This window comes from Triturus cristatus, chromosome 2_1, assembly GCF_964204655.1.
Source record: "Triturus cristatus chromosome 2_1, aTriCri1.1, whole genome shotgun sequence".
Classification (NCBI taxonomy): Eukaryota; Metazoa; Chordata; class Amphibia; order Caudata; family Salamandridae; genus Triturus; species Triturus cristatus.
Genome location: NC_140581.1, coordinates 895,164,604 through 895,181,164, shown reverse-complemented (window position 1 = coordinate 895,181,164; position 16,561 = coordinate 895,164,604). Strand labels below are relative to the sequence as shown.

Genomic DNA, 16,561 nt, shown 5'->3' with positions numbered 1-16,561 from the left:
CACCCTTTAAGTGCAACCAAGTTTTCAATTTTTCCAGCAAAGTAATTAAAAAAGTCCTGGTTCTTCCGCCTTCTCATGCATGCCCACAAAGAACAGGCTATAGAGAAGCTCACAAAGGGGTCATAAAGTGCCCCATAGAAAATACAGTGCCACCCTGCATTGAATAAAATTGGATGCTTTAAAATTGGGAAGATAAAAGTTTTCCTTTCAGTGTAATAAAACTTGTAAAAAAAACAGTATGTGTTGGTCCGATTGGGGAGAATGGTGATCGCAGGGGGGCAAATATGAGTGTATGAACTTCCTCACTGGGAGGGCTAACCTCAGAGGGATATAGTTCAGGCAGAAATAAAGTAAGATAAATTTGTGGTGAGCAAAATTAACGCACGAGAGATATGAAAAACCATCACACAATCTTGCGGGATGAGATCGGAAACAAGTACCGCCCTTTGTTTGTGGTTTTTTTTCCCTCCTGAGAAAGTCAGCCCTTTGAAGGTACAGCTCAGTGATTTGTCTCTTCGAAACCTCCATACAAAGTGAGGGGTCACTAAATAATTACCCTGCCCAATTGCGATCAATTCAGCCGCTACATAGCTAAGCCAGCCAATCCTGCTACAGTGGTCCAGTTTCATACAACTAGTAATTATACGTTGCGTTTAATTAACCGTGGACCTACGCCAAACCGAAAGCCAAAAGCAGGATTGGGGCCAATCTAATGGAGTCAAGCAAGTAAGGTAACCCCAATTACAAATGTAAAATATAGTTTGATTGTGATTGGGGTAAGGATCACTGATATTTGAAAAAGGTGTCTTCCATTCTCTGAAGAGGGTCAACGTTTACCATCCCCCACACTCCAGCCCCATGTGTTGCCATTGCCTTTGTTTTGGCACGATATAGGTTTTTAATCGTATCCAGAGGAATGGCACCCAGTTTTCTTTCAAACCCTTAATAGCCTGCAGACTCCATTCCATAGCAGAGGCTCTTCCCACAACCAGGTTTTTCCAGGAGTGGTTCTTGTCAAATAGAACCCCTAGGTAGGAAAAGGAGTCAACCACTTTGAGTTTCTTGGAGGACAGCTGGAAGTGCTGGTGTTTTTCTCCTCTTCTGGCACCTACTATAACAATACATGTTTTTTCCTGATTTACTTCATTTATTATACCTACAACAGTAAGAACTCCCAACACAGTCACAGATGTTCCAACTTTTTAAATTTAGAGTTAGGGGTGTGGATGTACATGTTCCCAAAACCAGGGGAAGGCACTGCCATCAGAAATGTGGCGATAACGCAAAATTATTAACTCTGGGAGAATTCACAAATATTAGCTGTTGATTTGTCCACCCCATTAATGCACGTAAGCTACTCTTTTTTCAGTGATGAGATATATATACGTATATATAAATATACACACATACACATATATACATACACATGTATACATATATATATACATACATATATTACATATGTATGTCCTGTAGGGGAAGCCAAGCACGTTCAGGGAAGGTAGACATAACTAAACACGGCAACATTCAAACCAGTTGACATAATTGCCAGAATTTGGTCATAATGGGACACTTCCCACAATAGCCTCTTCATTTCAAATATGTTTGGAATAAAAGGGGGCTGGGATACCTGAAAGTTATTCTTGGCATTCTCCATTATAGACAAAATATAGAAACAAAATCAATCTCCGAAATAAAAGATTCAGCAAACCTCATATCAACAAAGATATTGCATGTCAATAATTGAATCTCTGGGCACTAGCTAGTACTGAGAAACAGAGTGGGTGTGCTGAATAGCACCAAATAGAGTCTGCACAAATACGAGCCTGAGATACGGCATGTGGAGGAGCACTGCAAATGTTTATGGGAACTCTTCCTTCAGAATAAGACCAATTTAGAGTCTCTCTGTATAGCGAGAAGAGGAGACTCAAGGATTTCAGACGTCCAGTGACTACGACAAAGGAAATGTCAACTAGACAGAGAAAGCAGACGGAATAAAGTTTCAGGCTTAGTTAAGTTGAATGAATTCTTAAGAAATGCTTTACTAAACAATCATTTTTTTAATAACACATTTTATTGGGTACTAAACAATCATAAGGCAATACGAAAACCAGTGTAAGGAGACCAAGCCAGCCTTCTACAAGCATTGACGCAGTGTAATACTACTGTGAGTCCACAATCTTCTCCTGGAAGCCTTGACATTTCTCTGTATGAAGGACAGTATTACCTACTACTCTCTACCGGAATCCCAACAAGCATTGGCAAAGCGTAGAGATCTGGCATTGGCCGACAACGTTTAGGCTTTGCCAAAGCTTATTTTGGCACATTTTTTCTAAAACATTGTTGGGGAAATTGCTGGGCCCTCTTAAATAAATAAAAATGGCTAATATTATTTGGTCTAAAAAATGTTTTTAAAAAAAGTGTGGACGTGCTCTTTGCAGCAAAATAGCACCGCTCACAGTGAAGTTCACCAAGTGCTGAAGTGGGCGAACCCACGGCCCCATGCTGTATGCTTTAGTGGGCAAAAGAAAAATGTGAATAACCCGAACAGACCAATGTACGAACAGGGCTGGCTGAAAGTCCCTATAAGTAACTATTTTTATCTTATAATTTTTAGTAAAATCAAAAAGGTCTTGGCTAATGTCAGATCTAAAAAGTAAAACCAAGTTTTCAAGGTTACAGATTGCAGTACAGTCAAAATTCACATGCGAAACAATACAAGTGTATACACACAGGAGAAACCCCACCCACATGCTAAGCCCCCTGCAAATTCGTTGTTCAAAATCCGATGTAGTTTTTGAAATCGTCGCATATGTAATACATCTTTCAGTGCCTCTCTACAGGCACGCGTTTTACTGTAACTACTATCCCTACGCAACAAGAAGATCGCTGCATTTCAAGCCATTTCTGGGAAATCTACAGTGACGAAACAAACGCTGTTATTTCCATTCCTGAGAAACAGAGGAGACCATGACTCACCTAGAAGAACCATCATGGGTTATATGCCAGAAATTGAATGCATTCAGCTATTTGTTGTTTACGCGTAAGCACATTTACTAACCCCTGTGCTCCAACTAACATAACACTTCAGAGGCATACGTTAGCACCACCAATTGTTACTGAATGAATGACGCTGTTGAGACCCGAGGGTCAAATATTATAAAAATTGACTCATTTATTTGTTAAAACACTCAGAATGTTGCATATGCATACAAAAATATGTTATAAATCATCTAAAAGGCATCAATAACATTTCAGTTCGCTATGATTACAACCATACAATCACTCATACACACTCATCCTCCCACAGCATACAACAATTCCGCAAAAACAGAGAAAATATATAAAAGACAAACAAAAATGGATAAATGGTGATAGTGAATACAGATAATCTATGCAAGCCTCATAGATGATGGGCCTTCCCTTTATAAAATTTGGCAAAGAAGAATATACATATAAATTCTTATATAAGATATTCTTTTCCGGTTATCCATTATGTTTTCACACAGTGGCTGCTATATAATCTAAGAGCCTTACATAGATTATCTGTATTCACTATTACCATTGAACCAGTTTTGTTTCTCTTTTATATATCTTCTCGGTTTTTGCGGAAGAGTTGTATGCTGTGGAAGGATGAGAGGGTATGAGTGATTATATGGTTGTAATCATAATGAACTGAAATGTTATTAATGCCTTTTAGATGATTTATAATATATTTTTGTATGCATGTGCAACATTATGAGTGTTGTGACAAATAAATCAATTTTGATAATATATGTCCCTCGGATTTTTGCACTTGGAACCACATGTTTTGTGAAGAGGGATTTTTGACCTCAGGTAGAAATAGTTGTCTAGGATTTTTGTGCATTTCAGCTAATTGTCTCTGCCTTATGAACTTTATTTGTTAGCAGGGGCACCCCTTAAAGTTGTATTAAATGACGCTGTTGTCCATGGCTGCACTTTGTCACATGTGTAACTTAGTTGTACGTACCTCCAATCTTGGCATTATAGGCGATTCCTACGGTGCAGTGCGAGTTGTTTGCTGAAGCGGCAACTTCTCCAGCGCAGCGGGTTCCATGCCTGGAGAGAGAAACCAGACAATGAATAGTTTAGAGAAATAAGGTAGTGTACAGAGCCTGCGTCCCACTGATCGTAATTGTCTCATCTAATGTACGAACAGTTTCAATTTCTAACATGCACAAATGGTAGAAGGGCCTGATCAGGAAAATACAATATGGAATATGAAACCAACTCATGATGTCTTTTTAATCCACATTCAGCTCAAGTGCAGTATGATATGAAAAATAATTCAATATTTCATTTACATTTCATTTTCCATCGGGTTTTAGGTATTTATCTGGCAACCCATTGTTCTTGCTGCTCTGATTAGACCTCAAAATGGCATGTTAGGCACTACACATAATATATACATTCATTAGGAGATGCATTAGATGAATATATTGTTAATGACCCTAAAGGCGAACTCAACCAACATCTGTAATTAAATAAAGGCATTTACTACATTAATGACTAAAAGAAAGCCGTTTAGTATTTTGTCAAACTTGGTGAAGTTTGAAATGCATTTCAAGTTAATCTTTCCATTACACCAGAGATCTTCAACCTTTTTTGTTGTTGTTGCTTGGAGTCCACCCCCCACTCCCCTCCCTGGAAACATTTTAAAGTCGGGCCCACTCCAAAGTTTTAGGGGAAGACATGGTGAGTGCCAGGGCGAAACACACGGGCTAGGGCTTATGAGAATTTTAGGAAGTCTTTTTTGTAGCTCAAAATCTGCCCTAAATCTGAGAATTGAAAAAGAGCAAATACGTCAAACAAAAAAAGAAATTGACCAAAACAATACACCATACAAATGGGGTGTTAGGAGCCCCTCACACTTCTGGGCCCAAATGCTACTATGCCTGCTGCACTAATGATAGCTGCAGCCCTGAGTAGCAGGCTGTCTTCTCTACCTCCTTCACCCCTTCCTCACCATGCCTGGGCATCACCCCAATCATGAAACAGATGCTCTGTCCCTTTTAGAAAAGAAGCACTCACAAAGCCAACAGGTCTCGCCTATTGAAGATCCTTTTGATTGGTCAATGTTTTTATGACATGTTGCACAGTATCACAAGCAGCTGTGCAACATGGCTTTAGTTCCAGGAAAAAAGGCACTATATAGTGGGCAGCGTTGACCGCATCATAGCACTTTTGTTTTAAAGTGCAGCTATGCAATATTAAAAAAAGGCTGGGTTAAGCAACACGTGGTGGTAGAGAGAGAACACAGCAATAATGGCCAGCAAGAGGGGGTATACAGTAAACAAAATGGGGGAGGAGAGGGTACCAAACAGGGCAGGGGAAGTGGGAGGGGGAAGAAGAAATAGTACCTTAGTCATGTCAGGAGCACCAGACAGGCACTGATTAAGTTGAATTAATCTGTGCTTGGTGTGCGCTCCATGCTCCACAGAAAGGAAAGGAGGGGACGCTAGCCTGTGCTGGCCAATACAAGGCTGCAAAGCTGAGGGACACTCATGCCTACAAATTGAAAGCAATGGGTGTAATTCCAAGCCCTTTTTTGTAAACAATAGCGTCTTGAAAGCAAGAGAACATGCAGCGCACGCAATGTTGCAGGTTTGACCTAAAAATGTGGTTGCACATGTTGCTTCCACTTTGCAGCAAGGGTTTCCTCTGCTCTAATGCTAGCTAGGCCCCAAGCCTCTATTGGAAAGTAAGACCATCTTGACTGGAATGCAGTAGGTCCCTCAACCACCTAGCCCCAGTGGCACCTTACCTGATCCATTAAAAACAGATAATGCCTTGTGAAGCAGGCAGTCGCCTCCGCTTTTTGTTCAAAGTGTGGCCCCGATCTTGTCCCATCCCACAAGGCTGCACACAGCCATAATTGGGGTTTAGTTCGCCCCTCACACCCCTAGGTCTTGGTACCAATGCACCAAGGCACCCGTGTTACCTACAGCCCTAAAAAGCAGGTTTCGTCCTCAGCCCACTACACACAGGGCCATCACTCCTAGGCTTGACGTCCAAAGAAGGCTGACTGCCCCTTTGTGTAAATAAAAAAAAGCCAACAGGTCTCAGCAATTCAAGCACTATAGGCCTCGTCAATGACCATGTCTTTTAGCCATGTGTTTTAGAGTGGAGTGAAGTGGAGTGGATGTATGCGGTGTGGAATTATGTGGGATGGATTTGAATTGTCTGCTGTGGAATTGTGTAGCGTGCTATTTTGTGGTGCTGAGTAGATTTGTGTGTAGTGGAATTACGTGGCATGTGTGCAGTGAAATTATGTGGATAGTAATTATGTGATATTCAGTGTACTGGAATTATGTGGAGTGGTGCTATGGAGTGTAAATATGTGGAGTGGTATGTGTTGTGGAATGGCATGTAGTGGGGTGAAATTGTGTGGTGGTGGTACATTTTGTGGCATGATGTGAGATTCTGTGGTGTGAATTGATGTATTTGGTGTGTCGTGGAATTGTATTGTGAAGTGGAATTATGTGGTTTGTTGTGGAATTATGTAGTGTGGAATGGAAATGTGTGGAGCTGAATTGTGTGGCGTGTAACTGTGTGGCATTGAGGGTAATTATGTGGCATGGTGTGTAGTGTATTTATGTGGATTGTTGCTATGTGGCATAGAGTGGATTTATGGGTGGTGTATGTATGTGATTTAGAGTAGAGTAATTACGTGGAGTTGAAAAACATTTAAAAAGGCTATAAATTCCCAGAAATTGACCATTGGTGTCCAAATCTAGTTTGCTTGTTACTGGAATTCCTTGCTGTTTAATTTTTTTTACTAGAGGATTGTTTTACAATTCCAATACACACTTTCATACCGTTTTGCAGAATAGCGAGACCAGTTCTAGATTGGTGTGCTATACAAGGACCTGCCCTCTTCAATCTTTTGTGACACTGCTCTGTAAAGGGGAGGGGGGGGGGGGGAGAATGCTGAGCTGTACCGGTGTAGGCTGATGTAACGCTTTGTTGTGAAAGGCATGGAGGTTTCTTATCTGTTCGAGGGGAGGCTCAGTGTCACTTGCCGCCGTAGAACCCTCGTGGCCAGTGTTGTGATTGTGAGTTTGGCTTCACAGGAAACACTGAACAGCAATTATGGCATGCTTTTGTTGACTGCATGCCCTCTGACAGCTCTTAGCAACAAGCATTTACAATGCAGCGGTCTCGGCATTGTTAAAGTTAAAGCTATTGGCATTGCTCATGACATTATTTTTGTTTATGTTTTTGTTTTTAACCCGTTCCCCGCTCATGACGGAACCACTCCGTCATGAGCCACGGGTGCGCTGTGCTCATGACGGAGTGGTTCCGTCATGCTGCGGCCGTTGGCGGCCGCTCCTCCCACGTGGTGCTAATTCACCGCCTGTGCGGGCGATTAGCGCAGTGGGTGGAGTCATGACGGAACCACGCCGTCATGAGCACAGCTCGCCCGTGACTCATGACGGCGTGGTTCCGTCATGAGCACAGCGGCGCCGTCAACCCCCCCAAACTCCCCCAGCGCTGCGGCGGAATTCGCGCCGCAGCAAAGGGGTTAAAACATTTAAAGAAACAGCATTGTTATTTACAATGTCAATAGCTTAATCACTCTCAAATTAGTATGGACACTCCCTTGAACTAAAAATGTGCAGAAAGAGCCCATTTTGGAACTGCCCAAGACCCGAATGTGTATTAGTCCGAAGACATATGGTTTGGATTTGGTAGCAAACATCTGATGCCAATATGCAGTCTGAGTTCAAAATGTACAACTGGCAGGCAGTGGCGGGCATTTGTGAAATCACTCGGACTTTATGCGTCGGATTGAGCAGCCATGAATCCGATGACTACATCCAAATGCTTGATATATATGCCCCCTCTTATTTTGGTAAAACGCGCAATAATTCTCTCTTTGCAGATTTTTCGTGTATACACAAACCTGCATATGCACAGACACACACCCCAACGGTACGCACACGTATGCATCACGCACACACTGCTCAAGCTCTACGAAACGTTGGGGGGACTTCGGCTCTCCAGCTCTGGGGCCAGAGAGTATCTGAATTAGGAGGGAGGCGGGGGAGTTCATCAGACTGGGGGGAGGAGGGTGACGTGTGTAACAAATTAATTAGCGGCCTGTACCAACAGCTGCGTCGTTAACTCCGTGCCCTGTGGTCATTACCCTCAACCCCCCTCCAACACCCCTCCCTCTCTGCACGCTCTGGACTCCAGATGTAAAAACCATTGACAAAAATATGCCCAGTACCTGGTTTCTGTGTAACTGACTCCCAGATGTTTTTATACACAGAAACAGCTCGTGGGTTTAAATGTCCCTGCAAATGTAGAAATGTAGGGAAAGGATCGGCGCTCATCACACGACTATCTATTATGAGAAGCAAAGTACCCCCATAGTGCGTAGAGTGAATATTTCGAGTCATACAGTGTCTGCCCTATGACCCTACTCGGTTATGGAGCTCCGCAGTGCCTTGCAGTGTTTTCATTACATGCAGTAGGGTGTACTTCACCCCATACAGAGTGCTTACTGACAGGCCGTCATAGCGCTATATGTGGAATGGGATTTTATAATCAGCACCCAGCCGCGCTCCTGGTATCCAATGGGGAGGCGGGGCTTAATTTAAGGCAGGATTCCCTTCACAGTGGAACCCACATACTGTGCCGCTGAACTGTTAATAGTGAAACCTACGCATAAACGGCTGACTGTGCGGTAAAGGTAAGATTTTGGCGCACAAAGGCCCGTTAGAACAGGCACAGGCAGCAAGGACAGGCCGAGGAGCAGCTGGGACTCCGCACAGCTGGTTTCAGATTCGCGCGGCCAGCAACAGCTGGCGAGAGCCCGCCTTGCGGTACCATCCTGAGCCCTGCAGGGTCAGGGGGGGGGGGGCTTGTGCAGAAAATGTCACGGGGGTTCACTCCAGCAATCCAGTTAGTGGTGTAGCAAAAACATACGGAGACACCACCGCCTTTCTCCGAGGTCAAGCAGAAATGCCTCGGAGAAACGCAGCGGTGTTTTCGGATTCGGGGGCGTGTTTTTCTCCTCTTGCCATTGGCTGGAATGTTTACATTCCAGAGGAGAGAAAGAAAGTAAAAAACACGCCCACGAATCCGAAAAAAACGGGGCTTCTTTGGAGAGAGAAATCTCTTCTCCAATGGCTGACCAGCATTTAAGAGGCCAGCCAATGGAGAAGAGGGAAGAAGAGGGGCGGGTTCAAGCCCCTCTTCTGAAAACATTAAATCTCGGAGCGAGACTGCGCAAGCGCAGCCTTCGCAGCCGAGACCTAAAAAAGGCACAACAGGGAAGAGGCACGTGTCGGATGGAAGGTTCAAATGTGTTTCACGGACGACAATTCATGCGGTAGATTATTAAAACAAAACTGGAACTGCGTCACTGCAGTTGGCTGACAATCAGGAAAAAAACTGCTAGTTTAAACAAGACGGCAGGAATGGCTAATTTATTTTAGTGCTCTAAAGCTACCAAAGCACTTTACAAGAGCCCAAACAAAGCCCAAAACTTCAGAGAGTGTTAAGTTTCACAAAGACAGGCTTAGGCGTTGCTTGGCAGCCCTTAGAGCAGCACATCTAGGGAAGGTGTCTTGGATGAGCCAGCTCAGTGTCAACATTTGATACAGCATGTAATCCAGCTGATTTCGGAAGTCAAAATAAATAAGGCTCGTACCAAATGCCATTAGCCTATATAATAGGCAGGTCATCAAGCGCCTTATCTGCCTGCTAATGGTAAATCTATCCATGGGAATGAATTCCTCAAATTCTTGCATAATGATTCGCTATGTCGCAGTTAATGATACAAAACCCAACTCCTGGTTTGAGTTCAGATCCAGTGGTTAATCACTCCAGATCCCAATCGCACTGGCTTACCCAGTGGGGAAACAGATGTCCGGTATGCCACTTATCGCACCTTCTATTGGCCAGGCTAAGATCAATTACTGAGGAGATAGGGGCCCTAAATAGCAGGTGTTGTAGATACCATGGGTAGAGATGGGCGAGCAAACAGCCTGTGCAACGCTCTGAAAGTGTTTGTAATGGAGATCGTGCAAAACACATTACAAAATATGATGGGGGTTTATAAGATACTAGAAGAGTGTACTTTAACATTTTTAAACTGTGATATTAATACAGCACATTATGGCACGGCACTGAGAAGTACTTGTTCAAAGTTATAGTTTTTAAATGTTTTTTAAAAAGTGTGAAGAGCCCTTGCAGTCAAAGGTTGAGAACAGGAGAGAACGTGGTGTTAGGTCAGAGCTGCAGACTATGGAGCTGGGAAACCAGGTCCGAGTCTAGGCGTTGGCACAACATCCTGTGATCTTGGGCTACTCACTTAATCTCCCTGTTGCTTCAAAAATGAATGTGTCCTTGTGTATAGTAACTGCCGCTCATGCAAAGCATTCCAATGATGCATTCGGGTAGTGTTCATGCTATATAAAACTGCATTAAATAAAAACAGGAGACGGAGCAAGTGATAAAGTTTATAAAATACTGGAAGAGTGTATTTCTTGAACATGTGGAAAATTTGATATTGAATGATATATATATATATATACATACATACATACATATATATATGTATATATATATATATATATATTACCTACTGGCGGTCGCCAGTAGGTAGTTATAGTTAGGACCACGTTTCCATAGGAAATCCGCAACATTCTATTTGGAATAACTTTGGCGCCGGTCGACGAATCCTCGCGAATTTTTCAAAATAGGTGGGGCCCTACGCTACGCTCCTTCCCTGAAAGTCTCGGGGGGATTCGTCAAGCGGGGGCTGAGATAAAAGGGGGGTCCCAAAACGCGTTTTTCCCATGCATTTTTCCATAGGACCTTTAGACAGGGCTACAGCCCGAACGGCTGAACAGAATTACTAGAAATTTGGCAGAGAGGTAGTCCTCAGGTCAAGGAAGTGCCTTTTGTAGGTTTGGTGTAAATCTGTTCAGTAGATTCTGAGAAAATAGCCTTTAAATCAATATATATATCTGAGCCAGCTTACGGTGCGCTTACGGTACGCTTACCGTACGCGTACGGTGGCGTGCGCGAGCGCGATTCTGATTGGCTCTTAGATCTTAGTAAACATTCGAATCGGTCGAAACCAGGAAGCGGCGGCCGCCATTTCGTGTGTTTCACTCAGAAAAAAAAGAGTGATATCTTGAAAAGGGGGCAAGGAGGAGAGTTACAGACCCCATAACATTTGTAAGGGGGTCAAAGAAGGACAGAAAAGTACAAAGAAAACATTTATTGATTTTAAAAAAAATCGCGGGGTACGCGTACGGTAAGCGTACGGTAAAAAAATAAATTAAAAAAAAATGAAAATCAGATTTAAGTGTTTAGATATTAGGGGGCTCTAAAAAGAGCCGTTGTGTTTATGAAGTGATTTTTAAGTGGTACCTACAAGTAAGTACCGATGCAGAGTCTAAGGTTCAAGAGGAAGACTCTGTTCCCTTCATCATTGAAGTGCACACCATCTCCTCTATAAATGTCTTGCATGTCGTAACGCAAGTTGTTGTGGTAAATGGAACCCATACCATAGTCACGGAGGAAAGCAGAAACAGATTTGTTGACGTGTTTTCTTGCTTTGTCAATCTGCGGACAGAAATGATTGGACCAGTTCCATTTTTGCCTTTGGCATATGTTAGAAAACACAAAGGCAGTTTTAGGGAAAAGTGAAAACAGTTGTGCAAAGGTGTCCTTCATAAGCATTTCCAGACCTACCCCAGTCAAAGTGCCTAGGTCATTGCCACCACAGTGCACTATTATGAGGTCAGGGTGTTGGATGTGCATGAAGGATTTCACCAATGGCATCAATTGGTGCCACTTTAACCCTCTCTGACCAATCCATTTAATGTCTACATTTGGCAAAGCAAGGTCTCTCACCATATCTGTTTTCTCTGCATACTTTTCACTCCAGAAGACATAGCTGTGCCCTACAATCCACACTGTGAACATCTTCAAAGGAGAACTGGATGCACTCAGGAGGTGTCTTTCAGTAGAATGGCAATATGAAAAGAAAGACAGTTTGGAAATGGAGGCATACATATTTTTTTCAAAAAAAAAAAAGAACTGATTGGCTGTTTCATACCATTCCAGAATAAAAACTAGGCTGTATGTGTAAATTAATAGAAGCATGTTTTGTATTGGTACAGAAAAATGTGTTACCAAAGAACAGTACTATGGATTTGCTGTTAGGTTTGAAAAGTCAAGCACTCTTGCTCTGTGGAATTGAAACATTGTTTGGTGAACTTCTGACCTAACTCCACACAGCAGTGTTCCATGAGCTGTTGCTATGGTAGCAGGCAGAAGTCAAGTTTGGGGAAGGGTACTAGGCAGAAGTCAAGTTGGGGGAAGGGTACTTTTGGAAAAGGGTTGGTTTTCAACCAATAGAAATGTGTGATTACATTTGAAAAAAAGGGGCAAGCACTGAGATTTGAAACTAACATGTATATGTGTGGAAAAAGAGAGGGAAAGTTTGCCATTATCTGGTTCTGCTGAGAGGAGAGAGGTGTAAAGAACAGAGATCCTGGCTCTGATAATCTGCTGTTTGAGTGCCACATTTCTTTCACAACTAACTAATTTTAAAGGTGAGTTTAGAGTTTGAGAGGGGATGTATATGGTAAATTAAGAAATGAATAATAGAAATGCAATTCTTTTTGTTGAAGTTGTGTTTATTATTTTCTGTTTTGGGAGAAATTTAAATGTGAGGAACAAGTAAAATAATATGGACTATGTATTCACAATAAATTAAGGTGTACTGGTATAAAAAAAAGAATAGTTTAAGGGTTTGAGGTTGGACTCAGTAATGCAAATACATTCAGCATCACTAAGGCTGGTTGCCCTTGCTGGAGTGTAGGCAGTCACCCAGGTTACAAATGGTGCTGGTCTGAAAAAGCAGTTTGGACATGTGCTTTTTAAAAAATCTGAAAAGTGGATTCATAATGTGTCAGTCTGTAAAAATGTTTATCACTTGCAAAAAAAAAAGAGCAGTAAGTGTGCTTTCAAATTGGCAAAGAAATTTCGTTTTGTGACTAATGTGAAAACATGACTCTGTGTGCAAATAGGAATTACAGGCAGAGATTTATTGCGTATTGCTCTGGTGATTTCACAGTTGCATTAGATGGAAAGGGGGAGCCATTTTTTGGTGCAGAAGCAGACTCTTAGCACACACCCAGCTGCTTACCATGTGGAATCATGCACAGTATTCACAAGCGAGTGGGGTTTGAGGTTTCAGTCAGTAATGCAAATACATACAGCATCACTAAGGCTGGTTGCCCTTGCTGGAGTGTAGGCAGTCACCCAGGTTACAAATGGTGCTGGTCTGAAAAAGCAGTTTGGATATGTGCTTTTTAAAAAATCTGAAAAGTGGATTCATAATGTGTCAGTCTGTAAAAGTGATTATCACTTGCCAAAAAAAAGAGCAGTAAGTGTGCTTTCAAATTGGCAAAGAAATTTCGTTTTGTGACTAATGTGAAAACATGACTCTGTGTGCAAATAGGAATTACAGGCAGAGATTTATTGTGTATTGCTTTGGTGATTTCACAGTTGCATTAGATGGAAAGGGGGAGCCATTTTTTGGTGCAGAAGCAGACTTTTAGCACACACCCAGCTGCTTACCATGTGGAATCATGCACAGTATTCACAAGCGAGTGGGGTTTGAGGTTTCAGTCAGTAATGCAAACACATTCAGCATCACTAAGGCTGTTTGCCCTTGCTGGAGTGTAGGCAGTCACCCAGGTTACAAATGGTGCTGGTCTGAAAAAGCAGTTTGGACATGTGCTTTTTAAAAAATCTGAAAAGTGGATTCATAATGTGTCAGTCTGTAAAAGTGTTTATCACTTGCCAAAAAAAAGAGCAGTAAGTGTGCTTTCAAATTGGCAAAGAAATTTCGTTTTGTGACTAATGTGAAAACAAATGTAGTAATATATTTAATTAAAATAAAGGAATTTTTTTTTAGTTTTTTTCAGGTATTGCTGAAGAGCAGTGAACAACATTTAAGATGCCTACAAAATCCAGAGTAAAAAAAGACAACAAAAAAAACCTATATTTGAAGACAACTGGAGGACCTAAGTTAGTTGAAAATGCTCATGTTGGGAAGAAGAAAAAATCTTCTGGTAAGCAGACAAAATTTTTTCTAAAGAACATATTCAAAAAAAGGAAAATGTACAAAATGTCTGTACTGGAAAGAATGATTTCAATCGAAAAGCACAGGAAAAAAATGAGAATTTAGTTAATGCAAATATACCTTCTGCAACTAAAAAGATAAACTTAAACAGAAAAACAGCGTTTAAAGAGATACGTAGAAAAATGTTTCAGAGAAGAGTTATGTCCAATTTGATAAAGGATGTGAAGAAATATAAGCAAAAGGCTAAGTTTTATAAGAGAAAAAAAGAAATTGAAGCCATTGCAGCAAAGGCATTAGAATTAAAAAGGAAACTATTCATTTTAATTTTGAATAGGATGCGTACATTAGACAAAATGGTTAATGTACTGAAATCACATAGCAAAAGGAAAAGAGTAGTGAACAGAACAAACTTTTGTAAAGTGTTTTTAGGAAAATGGATGCATAGTTCAAGTAGTGAACCTTTTTTTAATGAAGAGAGTTATTTTCAAAGTAATAGTTTGCTGCATGCAGTTGACACCAGAGGTCATGCTTATGAAGTGAAAAATGGTTGCATAATGGAGAAGGAGATAATGGTTCCAAGAGATGAGGTACAAGTGATGGCGGATGAGGCTATGGGGAGACGTCCTAAAGCCCCAGTGTACACTTGGAATTGTAGTAGTATTTGCACTGTGCGTCAGGAATCTATTGATAAATTTCGTGAGTTTCTAAGAGAATATAGCAAAAAAAGTGTAAAACAGAAGATTAAGGTGCTTCAAAGTTTGGATCCATGCAGAGTGAGAGAATACTGGTTTGCAGGGTCATTCTCTGGCTTGTCTATCTAGAAAAGTGTGTAATAGTGTTTTCCATCATTTTAGGATGCTGGCTGTTCATCATACTGAAATGAGAAAGTTTGTGAGACGGTTGTATTTTGCTAAAAGTCCAGCAATAAAGTTAGATGAATTGAATAGGGCTCTGTTCCGTGGAACAGTATCAGATGTAGAGAAGGTTGTTGATGAAATTCAGTTTTGTTACTTTGGTCCTGAACAAAACAGTGCAGAGAAGGACACAGTAAATGAGGAAGAAGTGGAAGAGAATGTAGAACCCTCTGTAAGTAAGACATTTAATGATCACATAACAAAATTTTCAATAATCTCTAATGAAAGACAAAATGTTACTTGTATTTGTTGCCGCAGAACTCATAATAGAAAACAAACCAGGTATGTTGATCTCTACAGAAAGAGTGAAAATGAAGATAATTATAAGTGGAAGGATTTTGCCACATATATATTTCTTGAAAATTGTTTTGAATTGGGTGAAGTTCAGCGTATTTGTAAATACTGTTACAACAAGTTAGAGGAAAATAGAATGCCAACCAGAGCTGTACATAATAATTTAGAATTGGATGCTATTCCTGCTGAACTTTCTGAATTAAATACATATGAGTCTATACTCATTCAATGTGTTCATCCGTTCCAGACCATAGTACGCATGGAGCCCAAAACTGGTAAATTACCTCCTTCAGATTTACTGAGAGGTTTAAAAGGTAGAGTGGTGTATTTGCCCTTGGATTTGAAAAAAAATATGGAAACTATTGATGCGGATACTTTGGAAACTGAACCATTAATTATTCTGGTTAATGGTGTACCTACAAAGAATAAGAAGATTTGGCAGGAGCTGGTAGATGTACGGAAAGTACAAAGAGCAAATTTGTATTTGAAAAGGAATAACAAATGGTATGAATCAATTTATATAGAAGAAGAAGAAGAAGAAGATTTACAAGAAGACACAGAAACACCAACTGGACAAATTGAAAAAGTGGACAAGTCAAAGGAAGAAGAAATTTATGAACATTTTAGCATACATCCTCTTCATTCAAAAGAAGTTATGGGAGACAATATGGATCTATTTCAGATGAAGAAAGCAAAAGGAACTCCCGTGAGTGTATGGGAGGAGAGCTTGGAAGCTCGATGTTTTCCCCAGCTGTTTCCTAAAGGAAAAGGAGGACGATACGATGAACGTCCGGAACAGATTCCAGCTTCTGAGTATCGGACTACAAGACTATATGCTGAAGATCCCAGATTTCGACAAAGTATTCCTTATTTGTTCCATCTTTTATTTGAAAGCGACTTGTCTGCATTGTCTTATGCAGTAAATCACATTTTAAAAAGTGGAGTACATTTGCAAAATGTGTCTGCTAAGGATTTTATGGATAAAGTGCAGCACCGAGATGATCATTTGGAAACACAACTGATCAATCTGATGGCTTGTCAGCGTGGGACAAATGAATATTGGTACCGACGCCATGGTGAATTAAAATGCATGTTACGGAATTTAGGAACACCAACATGGTTCGTTACCCTAAGCTGTGCGGAGTACGCTTGGGATGATTTACTGGATTTTCTACGAGAGGCAAATTCAAACATTAAAAACATCGAATACAAG

General features: G+C 41.1%; 1 protein-coding gene across 1 annotated transcript in view; it reads right to left on the bottom strand.

The window, feature by feature from the left end:
* Nucleotides 1–16,561, bottom strand: part of PCSK5 (proprotein convertase subtilisin/kexin type 5) — a 1,432,234-nt gene that overhangs the window by 923,541 nt on the left and 492,132 nt on the right. The window contains exon 6 of the mRNA XM_085633086.1: nt 3,992–4,080. Coding sequence (XP_085489212.1) covers nt 3,992–4,080 — 89 coding nt within the window. The remainder of the gene's footprint in view (nt 1–3,991; nt 4,081–16,561) is intronic.